Below are 20,639 nucleotides of genomic sequence, written 5' to 3'. Positions count from 1 at the left end.
TTGAAGCCCATGGTGAGGAGTTTCTGCCTGATGCGCAGATTGATTGGTAGCCACTGGAGATTTTTGAGGAGGGGAGTAATATGCCCAGAGCGTTTCTGGACAAAGATAATCCGGGCAGCAGCATGAAGTATGGATTGAAGTGGAGAGAGACACGAGGATGGGAGATCAGAGAGAAGGCTGGTGCAGTAGTCCAGACGGGATAGGATGAGAGCTTGAATGAGCAGGGAAGCAGTTTGGATGGAGAGGAAAGGGCGGATCTTGGCAATGTTGTGGAGCTGAGACCGGCAGGGTTTGGTGACGGCTTGGATGTGAGGGGTGAATGAGAGAGCGGAGTCGAGGATGACACCAAGGTTGCGGGCTTGTGAGACGGGAAGGATGGTAGTGCCGTCAACAGAGATGGGAAAGTCAGGGAGAGGACAAGGTTTGGGAGGGAAGACAAGGAGCTCAGTCTTCGACATGTTGAGCTTTAGGTGGCGGGCGGACATCCAGATGGAGATGTCCTGAAGGCAGGAGGAGATGCGAGCCTGGAGGGAGGGGGAGAGAGCAGGGGCAGAGATGTAGATCTGGGTGTCATCAGCGTAGAGATGATAGTTGAAGCCGTGGGAGCGAATGAGGTCACCAAGGGAGTGAGTGTAGATTGAGAACAGAAGGGGACCAAGCACTGAACCTTGGGGAACCCCCACAGTAAGAGGATGGGAGGGGGAGGAGGAGCCTGCAAAAGAGACTGAGAAAGAACGACCGGAGAGATAAGAGGAGAACCAGGAGAGGACGGAGTCTGTGAAGCCAAGGTCAGATAGCGTGTTGAGGAGAAGGGGGTGGTCCACAGTGTCAAAGGCAGCTCATTCACTCCCGTGGTTCAATTACCATCTCTATGCAGATGATTCCAAAATCTACATCTCCAATCTGAACTCTCTCTTCTACAGCCTCACATTTCTTCCTGCCTTCAGGACAACTCTAAAGGATGTCCTAACATCTTAAGCAAAATATGCCCAAAACAGAACTCTTCATCTTCCAATTGAAACCCTGTCCCCCGCCCCCATGTATCTTTCCCATCACTACAAACAACACCACTATCCTCCGTCTCATAATTCTTTAACCTTTTCATTATCCTTGACTCACCTCTCTCATTCAATCCACATATTCGGTCTGTTACCATATTCTGTCAATTCTTACTTTCACTTCTCTAAAGTCCACCCACGCTTCTCCCTCCGAACTGCAACTACACTGATCCAAACACTTATCCCGCTTTGATTATTGCATCAGCCGCCTTGTTAACCTCCCTGCCTCCTTCCTCTCCCCACTTCAGTCCATACTTCACTCTGCTACCCAGATCATTTGTTTCCTAAAAATACCATTAGTTTCACATCTCCCTAAACCCTAAAAAACTCCAATGGTTGCTCATCCACCTCCGTATCAAACAGAAACTCCTTACCATCGGCTTTCAAACCCTCGATTCAAGCTCACCCACTCCTCTCTTACCTCACTGATTTCCTACTCCTACCCAGGCCTCATACTCACTCCTCCAATGCCAACCTACTCATCGTATCTTGATTTCATGTATCTCAACACCGAATGCTAGTCTGTGTCATCCCTCTTGTCTGGAATTCCTTCTCCCTTAATATACAACATACCACCACTCTCCCCACCTTCATATCCTTATTAAAATCACATTTTTAAAAATAAATTTTATTGGTATTTGTTAAGCACCTATGTGCCAGATTGGACAAGTCCATGTATCACATGGGATTCACTGTTTTAATCCCCATTTTACAGATTAGGTAAATGAGGTAACATAGAGAAGTGAAGTGACTTGCCCAAGGTCCCACAGCCGAGGAGTGGTGGATCCGGGATAGAAACCAGGTCCTTCTGATTGCCAGGCCCAGGATCTATCCACTAGGCTAGGCTGCTTCCCTCACATTGCCTCCAAGAGACCTTCCCTTACTAAACCCTCATTTCCCCTACTTCCTCTCCTTTCTGTCCCACCCATGGACTTGGATCTGTACCCTTTAAGCATTCATTCATTTATTCATTCATCCAATCACATTTATTGAGTGCTTACTGTGTGCAGAGCACTGTACTAAGAGCTTGGGAAAGTACAATACAGCAATATAGAGAGACAATCCCTGTCCACAGTGAGCTTACAGTCTGGGGGGGTAGATAGACATCAATACAAACAAAACTACACCCCACAGCACTTATGTACATATCCATAATTTATTTTAATAACTGTATCTCTCTCTAGAATGTAAACTTGCAGGCAGGGAACATGTCTACCAACACTGTTGTATTGTACTCTCCCAAGCACACAGTAAGTGCTCAATAGAGACCAATCAATCAATCATATTTATTGAGTGCTTATTGTGTGCAGAGTACCATATTAAGCATGGGGAGAGTACAGTATAACAGACACATTCCCTGTCCACAACAAACTTAGAGTCTTTGAGAGGTAGTTTACCATTGATTGATTGTTTGATTAAATGAATGCCATTAAAGTAGGGGAAGGACCCAGAAGGCACCTCCTTCCCCAGTAGTGTCTGGAGAGAGAAGCAAATCCCCCTGCTGGAATAAAAGCCAAAGGCCCAGGCACCCACCTCCTCAAGGCTCTCTCTTCAAGCCTGCGGCTTGGATTTTGTTATTTCCATTTCCCTTTTTTCCTCTAAGAAAATCACAGATTGTGTTTGTTTTGCTTTCGTTTTTCTGTGTTCGTTCTCCCTCCCACCCTCCCATCTCAGGCTTAGTGAGGCTGAGGAAAGCTGAGCAGAAGACTAGGCAGGCCGGGAGCTGCTAAAGGCCCGGTTTCCTTTTCCCCACCCCAGCTACCCCTCCCAAATAACACCCAGGGTTCAGCCGTTCTCCACAATGGGCCCTGGGCCTGTTGCCCCTTCCTCTGCTGCTCAGCTCTGCCCCTGCCATTCCCTGCTGAGCCCCTCTCACTCCACCCATTCACCTGGGGGTCAGAGTCAAGCTGGTCTCTCCCTGGCTCAACCACCGGCAGGCCCTTGTGCTCTGCAGGCCCTGGGTGGATGGCCGTACCTGGGGCCCCAGTCCCATTTCCCAGCCCCAGCTCTGCTGAGATGACGGGCTCAGAGGTCTGTGCCCAAGGGGCACCTCTGCCCTGCTCCTGGCATACAGTCTCCTGGAACATCCCGTGGAAAATCCCTGGCTTTGGCTCAGTTGCTTCCTGGACAAGCCCTAGCCCTGGACAAGGTCTGGCTCCACCAGTTCCCCTTTGCCTTAAAGGGAAATGTGGAGATTCCACCTGGAATTTCAATATTGCTGATGAGCCCCCCCCAAAATGCCAAAACAGAGTGGGCATCTCCAGCCAGTTGATTTGTTTTGGGTTCCTCCTCTGCCCCCAGATCTGAGTTGCTTCTGAATGAAGTGACAGGGTCTCAGGCCGACCCAGCAGGGTGTGAGCACGTGGGCAGGGAATGTGCAATTCTGTCTGCTCCTCAGCTTCCCCAAGCTGCAGGCTAGGCCGCTAACCACACTCGGGCCTGACCCCAACAGACAGAGACCTCAACTCAAACCCTGGATCTGACCCATTGGAGGGCACAGGAGCACACTGGGAAGCACCAAGTTCACCCCCTCCCCCGTCTCTACAGTTGGTGTTTTCCTGCCTCTAGCCGTACCCTCCGTCCCCGGCACATCTGATGCTCTTTTTAAGACTGGGAAATGCCCGGCAAAGGGAGAGGCAGGGGAGAGAGGCTGGCATACAGCCACTAAGGTGGATTCGTGGATTCCATGCAGTTACCCTAGGACCCTCACCTCTCTCTCTCAGTGCCCGCTTGAGCCAGCCTGCATCTAGGTCTCCAATACCACTGCCTGTCTGAGCTCCCTGTCCCCACAGCTGGCAGCTATGCCCTCCCCAACACCTCTGCCCAGGAGCCTCCCTGGAAGCTCCTGGCCCGTAAAGGTGCCCAGCCTATGCCACAAGGGAGGGAATGGGGCAGACTTAACATGGGCCCCCTTGAAACACAGGCAGGGGCTTCCACCCACTCTCCCCCTCCCCCATTTCCACTTTCCATACGACTAGGGGAAGCAGCAAGCCTAGTGGAAAGAGCAGGAGCCTGGGAGTCAGAGGACATAGGTTCAAATCCCAGCTCTTCCCCTTACTCGCTGTGTGACCTTGGGTTCACTTCTCTGCACCTCAGTTTCTTCATCTCTGAAATGGGAATTCAATACCTGTTCTCCCTCCTACTTAGGCTGTGACCCCGAAGAGGGATGGGGAGTGTCCAATCTGATTATCTTGTATCTACCCCAGTGCTAACTACAGTGCTTGACATATACTGCTTAATTAATGCTATAATGATTATTATTGTGGTGGATTAAATAAATAAATAAGTTATGCCTGCAGCAGTTGGGGCATTTCCACTTTCATGAGCAAACACATTATGTCATTTTAATTTTTCCACTTGTTGAAGAAGATGGGTATTTTGGATAAAGCAAAGTTTAGGAAAGGACACACCTGTAACACTGCCACACACCACAAAACTCTCATTCTACACCACCGGGCACACCAACACGCCTATGATACACCAAACACATTTATACAATCAAAGCCTTACTCCTCAACTTCTAATTCCTCTAACTGGATTCAAAATGAGGAGGGTTTACCAGGGGATGCTGATGAAATGAGGATGAGGAGGGAGGTGGAAAAAAAGGACAGAAAGGGCTATCTTGCAGTGGACTCGGGAGTCGCTGCCTCCCCTCCCTGAGAGACCAGGCACTCAGAGCCGGAGTTTTATGGTTAGCCTCTCGGGTTCCGCAGCCATCAAACTTTATGGCCTCCTGGGCTTCCAAGCAACCAGAAACCGTCTGTGCTTTAAGGCAGAGGGCTGCCATCTCGACTCTCCCGGAGGCAGAGGGCACGGGCAAGGGTAGACGGATGACCATGGAGCAGAGGACCTAGAAACAAGTCAGCCTTGATGTGAAGGGACCTGTCCTTTAAGACAGGGATTTGGAGACATACTTATAATAAAAATAATAATTTATTGTGGTATTTGTTAAGTGCTTACTATGTGCCAGGCATTGTACTAAGTGCTGAGGGGGTGGAAACAAGCAAACCCAGGTAGACACAGTTCTTGTCCCACATGGGGTGACTTAGTGGAAAGACCACGGGCTTGGGAGTCAGAGGTCATGGGTTCTACTCCTGGCTCCGCCACTTATCAGCTGTGTGACTTTGGGCAAGTCACTTAACTCCTCTGTGCCTCAGTTACCTCATCTGTTAAATGGGGATTAAGACTGTGAGCCCCACGTGGGGCAACCTGATTACCTTGTATCTCTCCCAGCGCTTAGAACAGTGCTTGGCCCATAGTAAGCACTTAACAAATGCCATAATTATTATTATTATTATTAATAATAATCTCTATTTTACAGATGAGGGAACTGAGGCATAGAGATGTGAAGTAACTTGCCCAAGGTCACACAGCTGACAAGTGGTGGTGCCAAGATTAGAACCGAGGCTGTTTTGACTCCCAAGCCTGTGCTCTATCCTCTAGGCCACATTTTGAGGGAAAAATGGATCTATTTACTGGTGCTCTGTCTTCCATCTACCACTACGCCCCCCCCCCCGCCTCTCCAGGAGAGGGCACGGGAGTCAGGACACCTGGGTTCTAGAAATCCCACTGCCTCCAACCCCACTGCTGGGTAGGGACTGTCTCTATATGTTGCCAACTTGTACTTCCCAAGCGCTTAGTACAGTGCTCTGCACACAGTAAGCGCTGAATAAACACGATTGATGACGATCAATCACAATCGCTCACTGTAGACACTCAATATAGGTCCACCAGGCAAGGTAGAAAAAGTAGAGCAGATGGTTTCTGCCTTCATAGAGCTGACCACCTAAAGGAGGAGACAGGCCGGACAAACAAGCATGTACCAGCACATTTCGGTCAGCATCTCAACCATCCCATCTGCCCTGTAGGACTCTGGGGAGATTCCTTTGATTCATCTTTATTCAACCCTCCCCCAGACCCTCAGCACTTATGTATATATCCATAATCTATTTATATTAATGTCATCAGTCTCCCCACTCTCGCTCACTGTAGGCAGGGAGCGTTTCCACCAACTCTGCCATGTTGTACTCTCCCTAGCACTAAGTACAGTGCTCTGCAAATAGGAAACACATAATAATAATAATAATAATAATAGCATTTATTAAGCACTTACTATGTGCAAAGCAATACCATTGATTCATTGCCTGATGAAATGAGATCTGGTTGGGAGGTGAAAAAGGTGCTCTTCATGTTTTTAAGAACATGGGATGTAGACACCTCCCTGACACACCACCAACCCCTAAAGAAACACAGAGTTTCAAGTACTGGATGCTTTCTCACCCTGATGGACTCCAAAGGAAAAGTTGCAGAAACAATAACACGTTCACTGCCTTTCCGGGCAGGTGTGCAGTTGGTACCAGTGAGCAGGCAGTACTGAGCAGAGTTCAATCCCAGACTTCACTCAAGAATGAGAAACCAAGATTTGTTATTGGCAGGTTGGTCAATCGGTCAGTCAATCGTATTTACTGAGCACTTACTGTGTGCAGAGCACTATACTAAGTGCTTGGGAGAGTACAACAAAAAACAGACACATTCTCTGCTAACAATGAGCTTATAGTCTAGAGGGGGAGACAGACATTAATATAAACAAATTGCAGACATGTACAAAAGTGTTGTGGGGCTAGGAAGGGGGATGAATATAGGGAGCAAGTAAGGGTGACGTAGAAGGGAGTGGGAGAAGAGGAAAGGGGGGCTTAGTTAGGGAAGGCCTCAGAGGAGGTGTGCCTTCCATAAGGCTTTGAAGTAGGGGAGAGTCATTGTTGGATTTGAGGAGGTAGGGTGTTCCAGGCCAGAGACAGGATGTGGGAGAGAGGCTGGTGGTGAGATAGACAAGATTGAGGTACATTGAGAAGGTTAGCATTAGAGGAGCGAAGTGTGCGGGCTGGGTTGTCATAGGGTCATTTTCACTGGGGACTCTAGGGATGAAAAGTCCTCATTCTGAGTGTGGAGGCAGAAAGGGGGAGAGGTTCAAAGCGATGGGGGCAAACTTTGAAGAGCTAAAGGGTAAGAGACTCAATCTGGGGTCCTTTCAGCTCTGCTTGGAGGCTCTTGGCACATCCTAGCCCTGCGTGGGAAGACTTCCAATCTGGTCAGAGGTGAGGAGCCCAACTCAGACAGCTGTGGGTGTGAAACACACTCTCTATCACCAACTAGCTGGGCTCCCTCCGAAGCACTTGGTCCCCATTTCATCCCCAAATGGAGGGGACTGGAAATTCCCCTTAGTAACAGGACCCCCGGCTCTGGGGGGAGCAGTTGGTCCGGTAGGAGGACAGAGGCCCCGCACCACAAAGTTAAAAAGGCAATGTAGCCCCCTGGCCCAACCCCCTCCCCACTCTTCAGCTGGACCTCAGCTCCTGAGCTCTACCTTTGGGGCACTGCGGAAGCTGCAACTTTATTGCCATGCTTTAAAGAGCAAAAGGACCTGGGTCTAGTCCCTGCTCTGCCACTTTTCTGCTACGTAACCTTGGGAAAGTCACTTTCCTTCTCTGTGCCTCAGTTACCTCATCTGTAAAACAGGGATTAAGACTGTGATTCCCATGTCCCACATGAAGGGTGTCCAACCTAATTAACTTCTATCTGCCCCAGAGCTTAGTACAGTGCCTGGCACAAAGTAAGTGCTGAACAAATACCATAAAAAACCCCAGTATCCTGCCACCTCCACCAGGCAATTCCCAAACCGACTGATTCAATTCCAAGACTCTCCTGGATTTCTTTTTAATAGCCTAAATCGTTCATAAAAAAATATTCTTGAGCCTTCCCCCACCCCGTGACACCCCCATCCCACATTCCCAAATCCCTTTAAACAATGTTCTCCATTCAGCAGGCTCCTTTCCCCCCTATCATTAACTTCCAACTTCAAAATGCATCTTTAAATACTAGACTCTGCCCAAATGATAATTAACTCGGATCAAATTATAAGTGTTGTAACTTTGCAGCCCGGCAGCAAAAACAACTGCCCTTGTAGAGCTGTGTTCTGTTCCCGACACCGGGTGGACTCGCAAAACCATTAATCACCACATCACTGGCCAGCCATTGTCTGGACTAACGGGGGCGGGGCGGGCTGGGAAGGGGGCAGTTTTGGACACCATCAAAATCCAGAATAATTTCACCCCCTGGTCGGCATCTCCGCTAGCGCCCAGGACTGCAGAAAAGGAGCCTCTGATGCAGTTTATATGTATATATGTTTGTACATATTTATTACTCCAGTTATTTATTTATTTATTCATTTTACTTGTACATATCTATTCTATTTATTTTATTTTGTTAGTATGTTTGGTTTTGTTCTCTGTCACCCCCTTTTAGACTGTGAGCCCACTGTTGGGTAGGGACTGTCTCTATATGTTGCCAACTTGTACTTCCCAAGCGCTTAGTACAGTGCTCTGCACACAGTAAGCGCTCAATAAATACGATTGATTGATTGATTCTAGGTACCCCACCCAACCTCCCCCAGTACTACCCCAAAGCAGCAACCAAACCCATCTGCTTTCGACCTCTCACACCTCCACTCCTCGGTGGAGGAGCCCCATACGGTGCCAGTGGGCAAGCCAGGGCGGGAGCGAGGCAGGGGCGAAACTTGGAGGCCTTGGTCACTTCCCTGTCCATCTTCTGAAAAAAGAACACTTTTCCCCACATTATGAGCAGAGGCCACAGAGAGCGCGCTGGATCTATGCCCCTCTTGTCGGACCAGGCGGGCAGGACCCCTGGACACCACCTCCCCTCCTCCTAAAGAGTTCTGGGGGTGTCTAAAGACTTTGGAGTGCTTGCCTTGCCTTCAGGATAGGGTTCATTGCCTTGAAAAAAAATCAAAAAGGCCCCTGACACAAAGACCCTCTGCAGTGCCCTCGTCTACATCAAGACAACCCCGACAACCCTGAGGTGGGACCTCCACCATCAAACTCTCCCCGCAGACACAGGACGATTCGCCCCTTCACAGGATTTAAGTCCTTAACTCCCCCCTTCCCTTCCCCGTCTTCAGCCACCCGAGAAACACCCCTTTTCCACCCAGGAGGGAGAAAACAAGGCAGGCTCGAGTCAGTCGGTAGATCCAGAAGCAGTGTGGCTTAGTAGAAAGAACACGGGCTTGGGAGTCAGAGGACGTGGGTTCTACTCCCAGCTCTGCCACTTGTCTGCTGTGTGACCTTGGGCAAGTCGCTTCACTTCTCTGGGCCTCAGTCACCTCCTCTGTAAAATGGGGATTACGAGCAACGAGCCCCACGTGGGACAATGTGATTACCTTGTATCTACCCCAGCGCTTAGAACAGTGTTTGGCACATAGGAAGTGCTAAACAAATACCATCATTATTATTATTAAGACTGTGAGCCCCATGTGGGGCAACCTGATTACCTTCCATCTACTCCAGCGCTTAACATATAGTAAGCACTAAACAAACACCATTATTATTAAGACTGTGAGCCCCATGTGGGGCAACCGGATTACCTTTTATCCAGTCCAGCGCTTAGAACAGTGCTTGGCACATAGAAAGTGCTAAACAAATACCATCATTATTAAGACTGTGAGCCCCACGTGGGACAACCTGATTACCTCGCATTTACCCCAGCGCTTAGAACAGTGCTTGGCACATAGTAAGTACTAAATAAATACCATCGTTATTATTATTATTAAGACTGTGAGCCCCACGTGGGGCAACCTGATTACCTCGCATCTACCCCAGCGCTTAGAACAGTGCTTGGCACATAGTAAGTGCTAAACAAATACCATCATTACTATTATTATTAAGACTGTAAGCCGCACGTGGGGCAACCTGATTACCTCGTATCTACCCCAGCGCTTAGCACATAATAAGCGCTAAATCAATCAATCGTATTTATTGAGCGCTTACTGTGTGCAGAGCACTGTACTAAGCTCTTGGGAAGTACAAGTTGGCAACATATAGAGACAGTCCCTACCCAACAGTGGGCTCACAGTCTAACACGCTAAGCACGCTGAGAAGCAGCGTGGCTCAGTGGAAAGAGCACGGGCTTTGGAGTCAGAAGTCGTGGGTTCAAATCCCGGCTCCGCCAACTGTCAGCGGTGTGACTTTGGGCAAGTCACTTAACTTCTCTGGGCCTCAGTTCCCTCTTCTGTAAAATGGGGATAAAGACTGTAAGCCCTCTGTGGGACAACCGGATCACCTCCCCGGCGCTTAGAACAGTGCTTTGCACATAGTAGGCGCTTAACAAATGCCATCATCATCCTTATTATTGTTGTTGTTAAACAAATACTAGCATTATTGCTATCATTAGATCCACCCCATCAGTCCGGAGCCTCTGGTCCCAGCCAAAGGCGGATGACCGGGCGCTCTTCTGCCCCTCGCCCGTCCGGGCTGGCTGACCCTCCCCGCCCTCAGCCCTGGTGCCCGCTTCCTACCGGCTCTGCCCAGCTCCGGGAGGCAGCTCAGCAGCAGTGCCAGCAGGAACACGCCCGGAGCTCCGCCCGTGCCCGGGGGCATCGCCACCTTCGCCGCCCGCCGCATCGCTCCCCCGGCCGGCTCTCTTCGTCGTCGTCGTCCTCCTCCTCCTCCTGAGCGCCTCCGGCCGTGCCAGCCCGTGCCAGCCCGTGCCCACCCGGCAGGCGTTGGCAGCCACGGGGTGGCACGGGGAAGGACCGGCCGAGGGGCGCAGGGGAGGGCAAGGAGTGGCAAGGGCGCTGCCGCTGTCCCGGCGGGGCTGAGCCCCCGTGCCCGCTCGGGTGCCAGCCCTGTCGGTGGGATGCCAGCCTTGTCGGAGGGATGCCAGCCTAGCAGGAGGCTCGCATCCCGCCCGCACTCCACACTGCCGGGGCGTCCCGTTCTCCGGAGCCCTGGACCAAGGGGGCGGGGCCCCGGACAAAAGGGGCGTGGCCTCGATAAAGCCACGCCCCTCCGCGCAGATACAGCCCTGCGATTGGACAACAGCCACCGGGGGGCGTGGCCCGCATGGGCACGGTGCGCTGGAAGACCCGGCTCCCCGGACCCAGCGCCACCAGGACGGGAGGCACGGCTAACTTTTAGAGCGCCTCTCTTCGGCTTCCCTTCAATCACGCATTCATTCATTCAGCCGTATGGATTGAGCGCTTACTGCGTGCAGAGCACTGGACTAAGCGCTTGGGAAGTACAAGTTGGCAACATAGAGAGGAGAAGCAGCGTGGCTCAGTGGAAAGAGCACAGGCTTTGGAGTCAGAGGTCATGGGTTCAAATTCCGGCTCTGCTAATTGTCAGCTGTGTGACTTTGGGCAAGTCACTTAACTTCTCTGGGCCTCAGTTCCCTCATCTGTAAAATGAGGATTAAGACTGTGAGCCCTACGTGGGACAATCTGATCACCTTGTATCCCCCCAGTGCTTAGAACAGTGCTTTGCACATAGTAAGCACTTAACAAATGCCATCATTATTATTTTTATTAAAGAGAGACAGTCCCTACCCAACAGCGGGCTCACAGTCTAGAAGGGGGAGACAGACAACAAAACAAAACATATTAACAAAATAAAATAAATAGAATAAGCATGTACAAATTCCCAAGTGCTTAGTCCAGTGCTCTGCACACAGTAAGCGCTAAATCAATACAATTGAATGAATGAATGAATTAATGAATTAAGACTGTAAGCCCCACATGGGGCAACCTGATTACCTTGTATTTACTTCAGCTCTTAGAACAGTGCCTGGCCCATAGTAAGCTCTTAACAAATGCCATCATTATTTCTAGACTGTGAGCCCACTGTTGGGTAGGGACCGTCTCTATATGTTTCCAACTTGTACTTCCCAAGCGCTTAGTACAGTGCTCTGCACACAGTTAGTGCTCAATAAATGCGATTGAATGAATGAATGATGGCAGTTGTTAAGTGCTTACTATGCGCCAGGTACTGTTCTAAGAGCTGGGGTAAATACAAGGTAATCAAGTTGCCCCATGTGGGGCTTACAGTCTTCATTCATTCATTCATTCATTCATTCATTCATTCATTCAATCATATTTATTGAGCGCTTACTGTGTGCAGAGCACTGGACTAAGCACTTGGGAATTTGTACATGTTTATTCTATTTATTTTATTTTGTTAATATGTTTTGTTTTGCTCTCTGTCTCCCCCTTCTAGACTGTGAGCCCACTGTTGGGTAGGGACCGTCTGTATAAGTTGCCAACTTCTACTTCCCAAGCGCTTAGTACAGTGCTCTGCACACAGTAAGTGCTCAATAAATACGATTGAATGAATGAATGAAAAGTTGGCAGCATATAGACAGTCATTCATTCATTCATTCAATCGTATTTATTGAGCGCTTACTGTGTGCAGAGCACTGGACTAAGCGCTTGGGAAGTACAAGTTGGCAACAGAGAGACGGTCATTCATTCATTCAATCGTATTTATTGAGCACTTACTGTGTGCAGAGAACTGGACTAAGCGCTTGGGAAGTACAAGTTGGCAACATAGAGAGAAGGTCCCTACCCAACAGCAGGCTCACAGTCTAGAAGGGGGAGATAGGCAACAAAACAAAACATATTAACAAAATAAAATAAATAGAATAAATATGTACAAGTAAAATAGAGTAATAAATACGTACAAACATATATATATATATATACACAGGTACTGTAGGGAGGGGGAGGAGGTAAGGCGGGGGGATGAGGAGGGGGAGAGGAAGGAGGGGGCTCAGTCTGGGAAGGCCTCCTGGAGGAGGTGAGCTCTCAGTAGGGCTTTGAAGGGAGTCTTTTAGAGCCTCTCGCTCGGGGTTCTCCCTTCGGCTTCTCTTCAATCACGCAATAATGATGGCATTTGTTAAGCGCTTACTATGTGCCTGGCACTGTTCTAAGGGCTGGGGTAAATACAAGGTAATCAGGTTGCCCCATGTGGGGCTTACAGTCTTAATAATAATAATGATGATGGCATTTATTAAGCATTTACTACGTGCAAAGCACTGTTCTAAATGCTGGGGAGGTTACAGGTTGTCCCATGGGGGGCTCACAGTCTCAATCCCCATTTTACAGGTGAGGTAACTGAGTCACAGAGAAGTCAAGTGACTTGCCCAAAGTCAGTCAGCAGACAAGTGGCAGAGCGGGATTAGAATCCATGACCTCTGACTCCCAAGCCCATGCTCTTTCCACTAAGCCACTCATTTATTCATTCATTCAATCGTATTGATTGAGCGCTTACTGTGTGCAGAGCACTGTACTAAGCGCTTGGAAAGTACAATTCGGCACCAAATAGAGGCAATCCCTACCCAACAACGGGCTCACAGTCTAGAATCAATCAGTGTAGAATCAATCATATTTAGTGGGCGGTTACTGTGTTCAGAGCCATGTGGGTTCTAATCCCGCTCCGCCACTTGTCTGCTGTGTGGCCTTGGGCAAGTCACTTCACTTCTCTAGAAAAGAAGTGGCTTAGTGGCAAGAGCATGGGCTTGAGAGTCAGAGGTCATGGGTTCTAATCCTGACTCCACCACTTAGCAGCTGTGTGACTTTGGGCAAGTCACTTAACTTCTCAGTACCTCAGTTCCCTCATCTGAAAAATGGGGATTAAGACTGTAAACCCCACGTGGGATAGCCTCATTACCTTGTATCTCCCCCAGCGCTTAGACCAGTGTTGGCACATCATAAGCGCTTAACAAATATCATTGTTATTATTATTACTATTCTCTGGGCCTCAGTTACCTCATCTGTAAAATGGGGATGAAGACTGTGAGCCCCACGTGGGACAACCTGATGACCTTGTATGTACCTCAGTGCTAGAACAGTGCGTGGCACATAATAATAATAATAATGGTATTTGTTAAGCGCTTACTATGTGCAAAGCACTGTTCTAAGCACTGGGGGAATACAAGGTGATCAAGTTGTCCCACGTGGGACTCACAATCTTAATCCCCATTTTACAGATGAGGTAACTGAGGCACAGAGAAGTTAAGTGACTTGCCCAAAGTCACACAGCTGACATTTGGCGGAGCCAGGATTTGAACCCATGACCTCTGGCTCCAAAGCCCGTGCTCTTTCCGTTATCCTCATTTTACAGATGAGGTAATTGAGGCACAGAGAAGTGAAGTGACTTGACCAAAGGATCCCAGGATCCCTGGAATTCTGAACGTCTTCTTGCTCCAGTCCACCCTGGGCAGCACAGAGATCATCAAACCCCACAGGCCTTGGCCCACATTTCCCCCGGGGGACTGTCCCCTAGGCTCCTCTTCCACCCCCTGGAGATTGCTTGTGGATTTTCTGGTTTGGAGGAGGCAGGGACTAGAGCAGGTTCCTCACGGGGCCGATTTTTGTACTGTTCCCTGAATTTTCCCGTGAACTGTTGTTGTGGGGTAGGGGTGGGGTGTTGTGTGCAAGGGCAGAGCCAGAGAGTTGGTAATTGTCAAAAATTGGGCTGCGGAGGCCTGTCAGTTCCTACCTCTCCAGGTAGCTGGACAAAGGATTTGTCCTGGGGGACTCCCACAGCTGAGGAAGAGTGTGAGGAGGAGGAGGGTGTGATAAGGAGGAATTAAGGGATGGGGGGAAGGATGAGGAACGGGAGAGGGGAGAAAGAAGAAGGGGTGAGCAGGAGGAGGAAAGAGAAAGGGAAGGGGAGGTAGTGGAGAAAATGTTGAGGAGAAGGGGGATGGGGAAGTGGGGGGGCAGGAAAACATGGAGGAGGAAGGGGTGAGGAGGAGGAGGGGTGAGAAGTTTGGTGGGGGAGAAAGGGGAGAGAGACAGGGAAGATGGGTGGAAAGAGATCACCATGTCTAGGGCTTCCCCAAGGTCTGTAGCTCCTGCACTTCATTCTGGGGCTATCTGATGAGCTGGTTCCATTTCTGATAGGGGCTGTTGGTTATTGAAGGGAGGGGTGCTTCAGACTGCAATGCTTTTTTAGGAACACTATCTCTTCAAACAATTAAAATGGAAAGAAGAGTAGAGCCCCTGTTGTCTGGGTGAATTACTGGTCACTGCTGGTCCTTGCCCCCAGTCCTGTTGGAGCCCCTTTATACAGGGGGTTGATTTGGTTTGTTGGGGGAGATACAGTAGCCTCCATTTCATTTCTGTCATTTCCTGCTGCCAGGTTTCTCTAGGTGGAAAGTTCTGTGTCCTGTGGGACAACTCTTTCAGCTCTGGGGCTGTGTGCTGTCTCCCCTCCCTATCCCCAGCCCATGACCGACAGTGGAATGGAAAAAAGTGGTGGAACCAGCAGCCAGGCTGGGGAAGCGTGTTTGGGGACTTGGCTTGTCTGGGACATGCCAGGGCTGGGACTGGGGCTGGATGTGAAAACCTTAAATTCTAAGAGCTAAATGGTATTAGTTAAGCACTTACTATTTACCAGGCACTGTACAAAGCACTGGGGTAGATACAAGCTAGTCAGGTTGGACACAGTCTGTGTCCCACTTGGGGTTCACAGTCTTAATCCCCATTTTGCTGATGAGGGAACTGAGGCAGAGAGAAGTTAAATAATGTGCCAAGGTAACACAGCAGACAAATGGTGGAGCCAGGATTAGAACCTAGGTCCTCTGACTCCCAGACTGGAGCTCTTTCCATTAGGCCATGCTGCTTCATGGGCCTAGAACATATGTGTGTGTCCAGGAGCAGGGGGATTGAAGCAGAATCTCTGAAACCTGGAGGAGTAGATCCTGCTAATCAGTAGTACTTAATGAGCACTTCATGTGCAGAGCACTAAACTAAGTACTTGAGAGGGTGCTCTGCACACTGAGAACAGTGCTCTGCACACAAAAAACACTCAATAAAATAGAACTGAATGGTAATAGTAGAGTTAGTAGATGCAATCCCTGTCCTCAGAGAATTTACAATCTAAAATTGTTCATACAGTTCACAAAGGTGACTGGGTGTTGAAGCGTGTGTGTGCGCCTCTGGGCTTCTGTGTGTGCTTCTGGACCTAAGTGTGCACACGGGGTTTGCCTCTCTGTCCAGGGGCCGACCCTGGGGGCCGTTGATACTGGACCACCTTTGCTCCCCTTCCCCAGGCCAAACCGAAGGGAGGGTTTCAATCGTACATCGGGAAAGGCAGACAAAACCAAGTGGGAACTCGGTTGGGTTCGGGTGTGAGCCCAGTCATGGCCTGTAAAACCTCTCTCTCTGCTAGCCCGCTGGCCACCCTCAGGTAGGGGAAAGGGAGGGGAGGGGGCTGTCCCAGACCCCGGGCCCCCTAACCTGGCGCCACCACAATCGCTCCCATTATCCCAGCCCCTCTCTGGAAGCTGACACCAGATCGTTGATAACGCCTGCGCTGGTTGAGGGAGGGGAGGGGAGGGAAGGAAAGGGGAGGGGAGGGGACGAGAGGGAAGTGGGGAGAAGGTTGGGGAGATTGTCTGTGCCTTATCTGTCTCCAGCGGCTGGGGCCCAGGAAGTAAAGGATGATTTTAACAACAGCCTTGGAGACCCCCTCTGTATCTGGGAGAGGACTAGCTCCCACCTTCCTCTGGACTCTAGGACTTGTCAGGAGCCAAGGTTATTTCTGGGGATCTTTCTTTCCACTTCACTCCATGCAGGGTCTCCCTCCATTCCACCTTTGCACCATTTATTCCTTCCGCTGCCCTGGTTCCCTGCAGTTTCCAGGACCAGCAGCCCCACAGTCTTGAACTCCACCTTAAATCTCTCCCATCCCTCAACCCACCCAGACCTGGGCTACCCACTTCATTGTTCAGTACACTGTGCCCTAAACCAGTCCACTTGGGCACCTTGTATCAGAGTACTCCCATTTGAGGCCTCTACCCTGTGGGCCTGGTGTCTCCCTGTTCCTCCACACAGGGTTCAACTGAGAATGAAGTAATTCAATCAATCAGTCATATTTATTGAGTGCTTACTATGTGCAGAACATTGTACTAAGCACTTGAGAGGGTATAGTACAACAGAACTAGCAGACATGTTCCCTGCCCATAACAAGCTTGTAATCTAGTGGGGGAGACAGACACTAATATGAATAAATAAGTAATTTATAATACATAATGTAAAAATAGGTACATAAGTGCTGTGGGGTTGGAGGTGGGGAAAATATGAAGTATCCAAAAGTCACAGAGTGAAGTGCATAGATGATACAGGAGGGAGAATGAGCCAGGGAAAAGAGGGCTTAATCTGGGAAGGCCTCTTGGAGGAGATGTGACCCACAGCTATTTAGGTGCACCCAGGGATTCTGTCCCTGAAAATAATAATTGTGATATTTGTTAAGCACTTACTATGGGCCAAGTACTGTACTAAGCACTGGGTTAGAGGTCAGATAATCAAGAGGAGTTAACCTCATCTGTAAGATGGGGATTAATACTGTGAACCCCTCGTGGGACGTGGATGGTGTCCAACCTAATTAGCTTGTATCTTACCCCAGAGCTTGGTATAGTGCCTGGTACATAGTAAGCACTTAACAAATACTGTAAGAAAAAAATCAGGTCAGACAAAGTCCCCATCCCACAGCCTAAAGGAAAGGTATAACAGATATTAAATCCTCATCTTTCACATGAGGGAACTGAGACACAGAAAAGGTAAATGACTTACTCAAGGTCTCACAGGGACAAATGGCAGAGCCAGGATTAGAACCCAGCTTTTCTGATGTCCAGAGCTGGGTTCCACTATACCACACTGCTTCCTGATTCCTAGCAGAATCAAAAAGATCTCAAATTGGGTCTTTGCATGCCATTAGGCTTTTGGAGCCTGTCTCCCCTTCTCCTCCCCAACCCAGCTCCCCCTCCCTCCTCTCTCCTTATTCCTGGTCCCCTTGCTCCAGCTTCTCCCCAGTGAGCTGTGGTCACCTATGACCACGGGGTTTGCTTTGTCCCAAGATTGGCTGGAAGAAAGTGGGGCAATGTCTTTGCCTCCCCAGGCATCTCCCCAAGCTCAGGGCTGACTCCATCAACATGGCGTAGTGGATAGAGCACGGGCCTGGGAGTTAGAAGGTCATGGGTTCTAATTCCGACTCTGCCACTTGTCTGCTCTGTGACCCTGGGCAAGTCACTTTTTACTTCTCTGTGCCTCATTTCCTCATCTATAAAATGGGGATTGAGACTGAGCCCGACATGGGACTTGGAATGTATCTAACTCGATTTACCTGTATCCACCCCAGTGCTTAGTACAGTTCCTGGCACATAGTAAGCGCTTAAAAATACCATAACAATAACAATAATCAGTTATCATTATAATACATAACACTATAATTATAGTATAATATTTATTATATACTATAATACAAAACCATAATATTATAACTGTGTTCTATAATATATTATATTACAATATTATATTATAATAATCCATGATAATTATTAATTATTATTATTATTCCGGTGTGGACCAGGTGGATGAGAGGGGCAGGTCCCATCAGCCACTCTGTGGCCTGTCTCCTAGGGGATGGAGCGGGTTGGGGCCGCTTTCGCAGAGAAAAGCAAGAGCGGTTCTCAGGCAAAGTAATTGTAGAGCGCAAGGCGCATTCATTCAATTCAATCGTATTTATTGAGCGCTTACTGTGTGCAGAGCACTCGAGAGACAGCAAGCTCTCCTTGGCTTCGCTGCCCTGCGGGCCCGCCCTCGCGCCACCAGGGGGCGCCCTGACCCGGCCGGAGGCTGCGGTTGACCAGTCAGCTCGCCCGATCCTAGAGCGCCCCCGAGCGGTCCAGGCTGCTCCAGGGTAGCCCAGGCCCACTGCTCTCTTCATCTGATTCAAAATTATAATGATAATGAATAATAATAACATTTATTAAGCGCTTACTATGTGTCAAGTCCCCTCTCCGGTTGGCACCTGCAGAGTTTCCAATACTCTACCAGCTTACTATGTGTCAAGTCCCCTCTACAGATGGCACCTGCAGAGTTTCCAATACTCTACCAGTCTCTGCAACAGGAGGAAGAGTCAAGCATGCCCATTCCATTCCTAGCTTGGCCAGTGGCTAGCGAGTAGAAGGCTATCTGCTACTGGTCACAACACATCTGTGCTGGACAGCAGCGGCACAGTCTCCATCCCCCCCCGCCTTACCTCCTTCCCTTCCCCACAACACCTATATATATGTATATATTTTTGTACGTATTTATTACTCTATTTATTTTACTTGTACATATTCTATTCTTTTTATTTTGTTAATATGTTTTGTTCTGTTCTCTGTCTCCCCCTTCTAGGCTGTGAGCCCACTGTTGGGTAGGGACCGTCTCTACATGTTGCCAACTTGTACTTCCCAAGCGCTTACTACAGTGCTCTGCGCACAGTAAGCGCTCAATAAATACGATTGAATGAATGAATGAATGAATGACAGAAACGAGGGCGGAGGGTCAAGCTGACTGTGCAGAAGAAGACAATGGTAAACCTTTTCATATTTTTACCAAGAAAACTCTAGATCCACCTCCCTCCTACCTCATCACTCTACCAGAACCATTGCAGTTGGAGGAGGGGTTTGCTGGGAGAGATGTGTCCACGGAGTCGCTATGGATTGGAAATGACTCGGCAGCGTAAGACAGGAATGTGTCAAGCACTGTTTTAAGCACTGGGGTAGACACAAGCTAAACAGGTTGGACACAGTCCAGTCCCACGTGGGGTACACAGTATTCATCCCCATTTTGCAGATGAGATAACAGAGGAACAGAGAAGTTAAGTGACTTGCCCAAAGTCACACAGCAGACAAGGGGCAGAGCCAGGATTAGAATCTAGGTCCTTCTGATGCCCAGGCCCATACTCTATCCATTAGGCCATGCTGCTTCCAGAACCCCCTCCCCAATTTCTTAACCTAAATTGTGAGCAGGGCTATCTCCCAAGGCTCAATTAAAATAATAACAATAACAACAATAATGATAATTATAATGGTAGTTGTTATGTGCTTACTGTGGGCCAAGCACTATATTAAGTGCTGGAGTAAATAAAAAATAATCAAGTCCTGTATGATTCTTACATCTAAGTAGGAGGGAGAAGAGGTATTGAATCCCTATTTTGCAGATGAGTGACTGAAACACAGAGAGGTTAAGGGACTGGCCCAAGGTCACACAGCAGGTAAATGGCAGAGCAGGGATTAGAATCCAAGTCCTCTGACTCACAGACCTGTTCTCTTTCCACTGGCTACACTGCATCTCTAGGCCCCCCTCTCTTTTCCACTTCCTCTCACTCCCTGGGGGAGCTCACCTGCTCCCATGGCTTCAACAACCACTTGTCACATGATTGACTCCCAAATCTACTGCTCCTTCTCCGACTTCTATCTTTCTCTGTAATTCTTCAACTCCTCCAATCTCGGGGACAACTCTTCATAAATGTCCAGCCGGCACCTCAAGCTTACTGTATCCCAAATTGAATGCCTCATCTTCCCTCTCTCACATGTTTGTCCTCCTAACTGACTTTTCATAGTGGACAATGCCACCACCCACTCCATCTTGTGAGTCCACATTCCCCCCCTAGCCATTATCCTTACTTGGTCCCTGCCTGTTTCCCAACCCACATACTCAGAGACTTGGGACTTCCTCCACAATATTTCCAAAATTCATTGTCATATTTATTGAGCTCTTACTGTGTGCAGAACACTGTACTAAGTGCTTGGGAAGTACAAGTCGGCAACATATAGATACTGTCCCTACCCAACAACGGGATCACAGTCTAGAAGGGGGAGACAGACAACAAAACAAAACATGTAGACAGGCGTCAAAATCACCAGAATAAATAGAATTGTAGCTATATGCACATCATT

The 20,639-nt window shown here is 49.0% G+C and overlaps 1 protein-coding gene across 3 annotated transcripts in view; it reads right to left on the bottom strand.

Moving 5' to 3' along the window:
* The window catches only part of UNC5B (unc-5 netrin receptor B), a 118,223-nt gene extending 107,475 nt beyond the window's left edge, over positions 1-10,748 (bottom strand). For 2 of the 3 annotated variants that reach the window (XM_038744015.1, XM_038744014.1), the window contains exon 1: positions 10,426-10,658. In XM_038744015.1, coding sequence (XP_038599943.1) covers positions 10,426-10,531 — 106 coding nt within the window. In that variant the 5' untranslated portion in view covers positions 10,532-10,658. Of the gene's footprint in view, positions 1-10,425 lie in introns of all 3 variants that reach the window. The other variant, XM_038744018.1, reaches the window with a different exon arrangement.
* Between the last annotated feature and the right edge of the window lie 9,891 nt (positions 10,749-20,639).

This window comes from Tachyglossus aculeatus, chromosome 3 (assembly GCF_015852505.1).
Source record: "Tachyglossus aculeatus isolate mTacAcu1 chromosome 3, mTacAcu1.pri, whole genome shotgun sequence".
Taxonomy (NCBI): domain Eukaryota; kingdom Metazoa; phylum Chordata; class Mammalia; order Monotremata; family Tachyglossidae; genus Tachyglossus; species Tachyglossus aculeatus.
This window is presented reverse-complemented; position numbering and strand designations above follow the sequence as displayed.